Source organism: Natator depressus, chromosome 2, assembly GCF_965152275.1.
Source record: "Natator depressus isolate rNatDep1 chromosome 2, rNatDep2.hap1, whole genome shotgun sequence".
In the NCBI taxonomy this organism is placed as follows: Eukaryota; Metazoa; Chordata; order Testudines; family Cheloniidae; genus Natator; species Natator depressus.
Window position 1 is genome coordinate 195,369,114 of NC_134235.1, and position 10,382 is coordinate 195,379,495.

At 44.7% G+C, this 10,382-nt stretch overlaps 1 protein-coding gene across 2 annotated transcripts in view; it reads right to left on the reverse strand.

Moving 5' to 3' along the window:
• LOC141983015 (ubiquitin-conjugating enzyme E2 E2) overlaps positions 1–9,751 on the reverse strand; it is a 328,802-nt gene extending 319,051 nt beyond the window's left edge. For both annotated transcript variants that reach the window (XM_074945661.1, XM_074945660.1), the window contains exons 1-2: positions 9,602–9,751; positions 3,417–3,605 (exon numbers count right to left, since the gene is read on the reverse strand). In XM_074945661.1, the coding sequence (XP_074801762.1) occupies positions 3,417–3,592 (176 nt within the window). In that variant the 5' untranslated portion in view covers positions 3,593–3,605; positions 9,602–9,751. The remainder of the gene's footprint in view (positions 1–3,416; positions 3,606–9,601) is intronic.
• Between the last annotated feature and the right edge of the window lie 631 nt (positions 9,752–10,382).

Here is a 10,382-nt window from a genome sequence, read left to right on the forward strand (position 1 = left end):
AGTTATTAAAAACAGTTACTGGATGAAATTCTGTCCTCCATTATGCAAACATTATTGGGATTTTGGAGTAATAACTGGATTCAGTGGGGTCACATGTATGTAACAGAGCAGAAATTGGTTTCCGCAAAATATTTGTGCAGTCTTTCTTCATAATCAACTGGTAAAACTCACTATTATTTTTGAAGAGGTGAACATTTCAAGTGAACTGCTATACCTCTAATCCTGCAAGTAATCCTATTAAGTTGTGTTTACAAAAACACACTGTAAGGCAGTGTTTTTCAAAGTTCGGGTCGCGACCCAGTACTGGGTCGCAGCATGTAAGGCACTGGGTCACCTTGCTCAGCATGCAGGGACTCTAGCATCTCTGGTCAGCACTGTCGACCGGGGCATTAAAAGTACCGTTGGCGGTGCTGCCCAGCTAACGCAGGCTAGCGTATACCTGTTCCAACACTGAGCTGTGCCCTGGAAGCGGGCAGCAGTGGGGCCACAGGGCTCCATGTGCTGCCCCACCCAAAACATTGGCTCCGCACACCCATTGGCCGGTTCCCAGCCAATGAGAGCTCGGGGCGGGGGATGCCTGCAGGCATGAGCTGCTTGCATGCCTCTGCCTAGGAGCCGGACCTGCTGCTGGCTGCTTCTGGGGTACAGCAGTCCATGGTGCGAGGACAGGTGGGAAGCCTGCCTCTGCATCCCGGCACCACCGCTGACCGGGAGCCACCAGAGGTAAGTCAGCACCCCAACCCTGCACTCCAATCCCCTGCCACTGCCCTGAGACCCCCCCCCAAAACTCAGAGCCCCTCCTGCACCCCAGACTCCTCATCCCTGGCCCCATCCTGAAGCCTGCATCCCCACCCCAGAGCCCTGACCCCCTCCCACACCCAACCCCCTCCTGCACCGCAACCCCATGCCCCAGCCCTGAGACCCCCCAAACCCAGAGCCTCTCCTGCACCCCAAACCCCTCATCCCCAGCCCCACCCTAGAGCCTGCACCCCAAGCCCAGAGCCCTGACCCCCTCCTGCACCCCAACCCACTGCCCCAGCCCAGAGCCCCCTCCCACACCCTGAACCCTCATTACGCAGCCCTCACAGCCACATCCCAACCCTCTTCCCCACCCGAGCCCCTCCCACACGCCAAGCCCCTCATCCCCAGCTTCGTTGGCTGCGGGCACCACTGATTTTCTTCAACTGGGTCCCCAGAAAAAAAAGTTTGAAAACCACTGCTCTAAGGTTTTTGTCTTAAAATCTCATATTGAGAGGTAAGTACCTTTAAAATTTTATTTTTATTCCAAGCGGTAAATAAAAAGGCAACAGAACCCTATAGGAGTTTACTTTCTTCCCCATATTCTTAAAACATTCCAACTGATTTTCACATATGTTTCAAACAGCCACCTTATCAAGCTAAGAACTTGTATATTAAATTTTCAGCCTAAATAATTCATAAGTGGAGTTACAAGCCCCTGAAAATGGGGTTTGTATAAGAAAGTAGAAACAACTTTAACTGAAGTGACTCTGCAGTTACCAATGTTGATAAGACTAACATCTAAATAAGTCTCTTACTACTTGACAGAATTATTAAACTATACATTTATTTAAACATATCCAAACAATTTTAAGAAACATAGTTCTTGGAAAACATTTCAACTTTCAGATTCATAATTTTTTTTTTATTACTATACATGTAAAACTGCTGTTTTACAGTCTGATTGGCAAACATATCTGTCTGCAATTGGAATAATTAGTTTCAGCAGAAACCACAAGCAGATATGATTAAACTTTAAAAGGTTTAAGTAATTTTATCACTGCTAAATGCATGTTAATAAGAGCTCTAAGCTCTGAAGACACAAAACTAAGAATAATAGCCGAACTTCTGACCTATCATTAATTTTTTAATACAGTAGTGTCCACAGGCCCCAGTCGGAATCATGGTATCATTGTGCTGGGCACTGTACAAACACAGGAATATGCAGACCCTATTCTAAAGTGGCTACAAGACACAACAAGTTGATGTAACAATAGGAGATGATATGTGAGCATAGGCAAGGTTAGAAGCAGTAGCAACTACAAAGATCAGGTATTTGCACAATTTGATAGTTCTAAGTTATTGACAGTCGTTCTTCTCCCTTTAGTTATAAAATATAAAAAAAGTTAGATATTAGTAATCCCCACTGATCCTCTGCCAACTGATAATGGCTAGATAATCTTCTGTAAGCATCAAGGTAGAAGCGGACCTTGAGGAAAGATTTGAAAGGCGGGGAGGGAAGTGGGCATTGGCGCCACAGACTACATAAAGGAAGATTATCCTTGAATAAAATGAAAGCCTGAAGATACACAGGGAAGTGGACAAAATGAGTGATCAATACTGGCATCACTGGCAGGATGGAGAGTGACTCATGAAGATACCAGAGTGGATACGTAGGGAGGTTTAGATCTGTGAGGCTGGTACAAATAAATTATATACTATCAAGTCAAGGTAAAGTAAAAATGTATGAATTAAAATGTACACACACTAGTATTTGCAGCCTATGAATATTTACACACCATATTTACAAGAAACACCAAATGAACACAATGGGGGCCTGATTCTCCTCTCCTTTATACTGGTTTTACAACAGTAACTCCTAATTTAGACTGGTGTAAATTAGTGAAGAATCAGGCTCAGAGTTCTGCATGAGTTAGGTCTGCACATTTGGGTTCTATATAAAAACTCTTAAAATTGTTTTGTATTTGGGTTCCCTTTGATAGGTTTTGAACATTACTGCCTGAAGTAATGCTGATGTGACAGGGCTACACTTAATGCAGGCTTCCTTTGCACAATCCATGCATGCCAATGATACAGTGACTGATGTGACAGAGTGGGGTCACTTAAATAGCTATTCTCCAAATCTACTATTCCTCTCAGGAATGGGAAAAAAAAACAAAAACAGAATTAAGACATACCACAGTTTAATGTAATGAAACGAAAACATTTGTTCATCGTTTCTGACTTGACCATCTGGGACAAGAAAATGCAGTACTTTGTAGTGACAGGTATTACAGTACTCTCCTAGCACGCTGAATTACTGACTTGTCTGAAATGTTTATGGTTAATTAACTCTAAGTTACACTGACAAGTTTCTCTCTCTCTCACACACACACACACACACTTCATAAGAATACAAAAAACTGTCCAAGTTATACTAAGAATAAAACAGTGTCAGTTTCTATCATGCAAGCTAATATTAAACCCATGTGAAAACAAACCAGTCTGTCAAAAAATAATTTTTTATTTTTTTTTTAAAGTAGCAGCAGCATACAGGTCACATTGCAACCCCAATCAAAGAACTAATGTACAAATTCAATCATATTGTAATAACATTAAGAAAATAAATTAGGCTGATGCCCATCCAAAAAAAAAAAAAGCTACAAAGAGCAGGATACCTTTTAGCACTAGTTGATAGTTTAGCAGCTGTTTTGCTGGAGATCTTGCCCTCCTTTTTCTTGGGTTGAACCTGCTCCCTTTCTTGCTCTTGCTGAACACCCTCACGTTGATCTCCATCAGAGCTTCCTCCACTAGTGCTTGGGCTATCATCAACTCTTTGCCCTTCAGTGGACATTTTAGACTCTGGGCTAAAAAACACAAAGACGAGTAAGGAGTCTTTTCTTAAAATGTCTGATAACTTTAGTAACAATACTATGCTTTTTTTTTTTTTTTAACTAGAGATATACAGGGTGAAGAAATTACTTGCATAATACTGTACTCTTTATATTGCAGTATTTTAGTCTGCAGTATTGAAGAATCTAGCCACAAACGTCTATACAGTAACTCAAAGGATAGTCATTTTACATCAACTACAAAGTATACAACAAAATATGAAAAACCCTTTTACATATATAAAAAATATCTAAAGGGAGATACCCAGAATAAATGTTAAGTGGAAAACAAAACCAAATGAATAAGACAATCAATCCAGGGTTAATGGAGTGGATAGCTCAAGGGATTGGTGATGGGATGAAGCGCTTTTCACCTCTAGGACACAGGTTCAAATCAGGCCCCTTTTGTTAGTAACAGGCAGTCATTACTATTTTAAGACTATTCATTAGCCCACAGGTAAAAAGTCTAGGCTAACCAACTCCCAGTGGATGGGTTTCCACTTCATAGAATTCACATTTTGGTTGGCACACTTGACAGAGAAAGTTCCATTTCTATGTCCTTTTAAGCCTAACCTATCTTTCATAGCTAGAGATGATACTCCCACACCAGGGAGTAAGCACATTGGTGGGGAAACACAAGGAAATCTGTACTGCTGAAGCCTGTTTGTGATCAGAGGACATCAGACGACAAAGCTGTCAATGAACACTAGTCACCGAGAAGTCTAACTTTATTATCTCAAAAAGAAAAGGAGTACTTGTGGCACCTTAGAGACTAGCCAATTTATTTGAGCATGAGCTTTCGTGAGCTACAGCGATGAAGTGAGCTGTAGCTCACGAAAGCTCATGCTCATGCTCAAATAAATTGGTTAGTCTCTAAGGTGCCACAAGTACTCCTTTTCTTTTTGCGAATACAGACTAACATGGCTGTTACTCTGAAACCTTTATTATCTCAGTATATTTTATATGCCTAGTTCTCACACTTGTAATATTTAGCTATATTCTTTTCTTCCTTCACTTTAATCATTGCATTTCTTCAACTATAGACTGTTTAAATTAAAATGGTTGTAATTAATATTATGACTTCTCTAACTGTTGTAAATAAGGCTTTTTCTTGGGGGTTAGATCTAAGATTGCCAGATGCGGTGGCAACGATTGCTGACTGAATCTATTAGAAACCTGAAGCAATACTAGAAGGCCCTTCTTTACCTCAGTGACACCACTATGTTCTCTTTGTGATATTTTATTAAAAGAACTTTAATAGCACATAGGGCCAACTTTTGCTCAGTTACATCTGTGCAACCTACATGAACTCAGTGGAATTGTACAGATGTAATTAACATCAGAATCTGACCTGCAGTGCACAATGAGGTTTATGTTCAATATTGTTTTAGTCTGAGAACTGTGTCTCATTTATCCTTTTAGCCATATACAGAAACCATATGCAGAACACCAGTTACAGAAAACTGTACATCTCAATTATAATATGCTGCAATATTCTCTCAAGAGCCTAAACCAGGATTCCAGACTCTGACTCTAAAACAGCAGCTCTCAAACTGTGGGTCAGGACCCCAAAGTGGCTCCAACCCATTTTAAAGGGGTCACAAGAGTTGGCATTAGACTTGCTAGGGCCAAAGCCGAAGCCTGTGCCTCACCGCCCAGAGCCGAAACCTGAGGGCTTTAGCCTTGAGTGGCAGGGCTCAGGTTACAGGCCCCCTCGCCACGCCTGTGGCTGAAGCCCTCAAACTTTGCCCCCACCACCAGGGCAGTGGAGCTCCGGCAGGCTCAGGCTTTGGTCCCCCGTCCAGTAATTTGTGTAGTAATCTGTTGTCAGAAGGGGGCTGCACTGCAATGAAGTTTGAGAACCCCTGCTCTAAAAAATATAATGTAAAATGTGCGATAATTTGCTTATATAACCCACTAAAAGTTATTAATAGTTTGTAACTGAACATTAGGATGGAAATCTTCTACCCAGACAGTATTCCCAATACATACACGGAAAGAGGGCAGTGGAAAGAAGAAAAAACTTCAGTGACACTGAGGTGGCGTTGGAAGAAAGAAAAAAAAGCAAACAAAGAACCAAAAATTGTGATAGTTGCCTACTGAAAAGAAAAATTTTCTGCAGTTAGGAGCATTACCAAAATCTTAAAATTTATCAAAAATATTATATACTTTGCTTAAATAATGGCCTCCAATGGGGGCCCGATACTGCAAATGATTATTCATGTGAATAAATCCTAATCACTTTCATATGAATTAAGTCCCTTTGCTTAATTTATATGCCTGTTTATCAAAGCAGTGAGGTTTGGAGGGGTGGGGTTCAGAGTTCTTAAAGAGAACCACAGTTATTGATGATGGCAGCTAGAATAGATTAGCCTTAATCAGTATGAGCTTTTTTTATTATTATGAAAATGATTATATTGTACAGAGTTAGTGCATTTAAGAATGCAAAATGATGCATTATTTGACTTCTATAGTTAACAGTAAACAATTTTTATTTCTTAAATTTTTCCCACAGCAGAGACATAACACTGCCTTTTCCATATTTCACATTTTACACAGATTAATCTTTAGGTATCTACATCCCAGCTGTCAAATCTTAAGGGAGAAAAATAAAGCTTTAAGTTAATAAACACAAGCTACTATATATACTGATAGTTTCAAGATTGAGTTACAATTATTAAATGAGACAAGGTGGGCAAAGTGATATCTTTTATTGGACCAACTTCTGCTGGTGAGAAACAAGCTAAAAAATTAGCTCACCCACCTTGTCTCTCCAATATCCTGGGACCAATATTGCTACAACTACACTGCATACAACTATTAAATTTTAACTTTGCAGCTACATATAGTTATATTTTCTGTTTCTATTTAGAGGTAAAAATCTTATATTGCCTTAAAACACTTGAGATATTCTTTATTTGCTCTGCAAGTTTGGATATTGATCTTCCATTAACATTTAATTTTAGAATGAGAGGATTATCCACACAACATATGTATACTTTAAACTGTTGGGGGGGAAAAAAAAAAAATCAGCAACATCTTTTAATGAAGCTTATGTCCACAGAAGGTCTGCTGTGGAAGATTCTGCTATAAATATTACTATTATCCAAGAACTACTGCACTCACTTCATGAGTTCAGGTTACTACCCGACACATATACGCAGAAACAGTAGCCCATAATGTATAATTATTGTAACAAGTAATGCCAGCTTTTACAACACAAAAATGTTTAAATCTGTCATTTGATGTCTGGCTATTTTCTTATTTCACTCTCAGAGGCAAATATTTTCTATGCTCTCCCTTTTATTTCATTTAAATAAAAATCAAGTTATATTTTATTTAAGGATTGAAAGCTAAATTTAACCTCGATAAAAGAATATTTAAAAGGGTCTGTGAAGTCAGACCTTCAAATATGTGGCCAAAATAAGAAAAACGAACAATAAGAGAGTGGAAAAATCAACAGGGGAATGACACTGTGGGAAAACATTTCAGTGCAATTACACAAACACACACACAAAATATTTCTTGAAGCCAAATATCCCCAAGTCTCGTCTCAGTGCAAAGAGAAAAGAAAGAGACTGTGTCCAATTCTCTGGACTGCTAAATTATGTCACATTCAAAATTTAAACCCTCTGCTGCCCTTGTGCTGAGAGAACTGGATGGAGGGCACAGAAGGGGGATTAAAAGTATTTCCCTGAACACACCATGATTCTTCGGAGATCATTGTATCAAACCTCTTCTATAAATTTTAAGTCAAACATGTTCAAGAGAACCTACTTCTTCCATTTATCCCATGCTTCCCCACCCCCCCACCCACAAACAAACCAACAGTAGCAGCTAGGGACAGAGATCCTGGCAATGTGCAGATAGGTCCTGAGGGCAGCAGAGCCAGTAATGAAGTCTTTCTAAAGCTACCTTAATTCCTATAAGCAAAGATAAATTGAACTTTTCTGCTGGGTCCATGAAAAGCAGCAGCAGGAGCAGACACCTCACTTGATCTTCATTAGAAATCATAAAGGGCGAAAAGATCAGAACATTGCAGGAGAGAAAACAGGAGGAGTCCAATTTCTAGCCAACCAGGCCAGTGTCTATGATTGAGAGAGGGACCCAGAAAGAAATAAAAAGCTGCTGCAGCAGCAGCTCTAGACTGAAACACACGCGCGCACACCCACCCTCCTCGCCTATTTTCCTGCTGCCTGGAGGGGGAGGGGGAGGCACATGTCATAGAGACACAATGTGCAATAATTATGCAGTACTAGAAGATAGCAGGAGACTGAAACGGGCACTTTTCAAAATGACATTTATCCTGCACTTTCCAGATACTTTATGTGGAGGAGGAAAGGGGTAGGGAGAAGGCGGAAAGAGAGGCTGGAAGGAAAAAGGATTAGGGGTGAGAAAGAGGTGACAGTGGATGATAGAAGAAGACTTTGTAAGGAAGGCATAGGGGTCATATGAGGAAGAGATGGGGGGTTGGGCAAAAAGAGCTAAGGGATTAATTTACTCCTGTCATCATGCAGTGGGGTGGTTTAGATCCCTCTCTGCTGAAGAGGGGGCTGTTGCATAGGGTAGAATTCCTTACTTGTGTTTGCCAATTCCCATCCTTATGTATTTCTAGAGGGGGGGGGTCCTCCCCATCCCACTCCTTGGGGGCAAGGGGTTATAATAGTGAGAACTGGGAGATAAGGGGATAATGTGGGAAGGAATTATTTGACCCCTCTATGTGTTTGTGCATGAGTGCAAAGAGAGGATAAGGGGAGTTTAAGAACAAGGTACTAAGGAGAGAGAAGGGTATTTCTAGGGGATAGAAGGGCAATGGAGAGGAGAGCAAAAGATACAGAAGTATTGGTAGAGATATAGGGATGATAAGAGGGGCAAAAGAAAGTGGCCTTTGCCTGTGTGTGGGAGTATCGTAGGGGACAGTGAAGGAGGTATTGCTGGAGGATGCAGGTGTTATTGTAGAAAGATTTGGAGAGGAGGCATTTCTAGGACCCTGGGAGAGGAACAGAGGCAGGAGGAGTGGGTGGAAAAGGGGAATTGATGGAGTTAGGTCAGCGGGACATGGTGGGGAAGAGGGTGACAGGGGGGTAGATGGAGCTATTGCAGTGAGATGTGGTGGGATGTCAGAGGGCAGGTGGATGGGGTAGGAGTGATAGAGGGGACATGAGGGGTTTGGGGAACTGTGGGATGGATACAGCTGGGGCAGAGGACGTGGAGATGCATAGACAGAGTTGGCTAGGGAACACAGGCATGGACAGATAGATGGGGCAGGAGATATGGTAAGGGTGGGAGAACAGAGAGAGGGCAGGGAGGATGTAGGGATCTGTGCGGCTATGGTTGGGGGACCTGGGGATGGATGGATGGGGCAGAGAGATGGGCTGAGGAGAGGTGGCAAGGACATAAGGATGGATGGGGCTATAGAAAGGGGATGGGGTGGGGAGCCCAAGGGAGGAGGGGGACAAGTTGTGCTGGGTAGCAGTGGAGTTGGGGAGGTAGAGAGATGGGCTAGGAGGGAGGTGGTGGTGGTGGTAGGGGAACTGGGCAGGGGGCAGGAGGAGGTTGGGGGGCAGGCAGTGCCAGAGAAGTAGAGGAATGGAGTGGGGGGGGCAGAGGGATGTGGGGGTGGCAGGCAGTGCCAGAAGAGTAGAGGAATGGGACAGGGGGTTGGGGGGGGCAGAGCTTTGTGCTGGAGGGGCAGACAGTGCTGGGGGCAGCTGGATGTGGGGGGTGTAAGGTGATGGGGGCAGGTATTGCTGGGGATAAAAGGGATGGGTGTGGGGGCAGGAGGGTACAAGGGAACAGGCGATGCCCTGGGTGGGGTGCGGCGGGAGAGGGATGGGGCAGCAGGCAGTGCTGGGGGAGGGGGGGGTAGAGGAATGAGGCGGGGGGGGCAGGCAGGGCTGGGGGGGGGCAGAGACAGCAGGGGGATGGGGGCAGGCGGTGCCGGGGGGGAATAGGGAGGGGGAAGTCGTTACCTGCGGGCGCAGGGCTAGGGCTGGTGCCGGCTCAGGCTGCGGGCGCTGGGCGGCCCGGCTCGGGCCAGGCGAGGGGTGGGGGCTACGTGCTGCCCCCTCGGCTCCTGCTGCCGCCGCCGCCGCTGCCCGAAGAGAAGTGAAGCTGCCGCCGCGCGCACCCGACCCCGCCGCGCGCGCGCACCCGACAGCCAATGAGCCCGGAGCTCGCGGGTCGGGGGAGGAGCGGGCCCGCGCGCACGTTCTCAGAGGGGGAGGAGAAAATGACAAGCGAGCGGGCGCGGGGGTGGAGGGGTCTGGCGGGAGCGCGCGTTAAAGGGAAACACCGGTGGGAGCGCTGGGGTGAGAAAAGTGAATCGGGTGCGAGAGCTGGGCGGTGGGGGAGCTGGGTGCCGTGGGGCGGGGTTAGGTGTGGGGGAGCTGGGTGTCGTGGGGGTTGGGGGGGTTAGGTGCGGAGAACTGGGGGGGTATCTATGGGGGGGGGTTATGTGTAGGGGAGCTGGGTGCCCAGCTATGTGTGTGTGTGGGGGGGGAGTTATGTGTAGGGGAGGTAGATGCATGGGGGATTACGTTTAGTTAAGGTGGTTGCATTGGGGTTATGTATGGACATCACTGGGCTGGCCACCGGGATGGATGAAAGGAGGGGCTAGGTCTGGTGGAAGCTGGGTGCTGAGAGGGCTAAGGTGGGTACATTCCAGGTTAAATACAAAGTGAGGGAGGGCACAGGAGGCAAGGATCTGTCCTGGGTCAGACCGGTGGTCTCTGGAGAGTTTCATCATCCTAG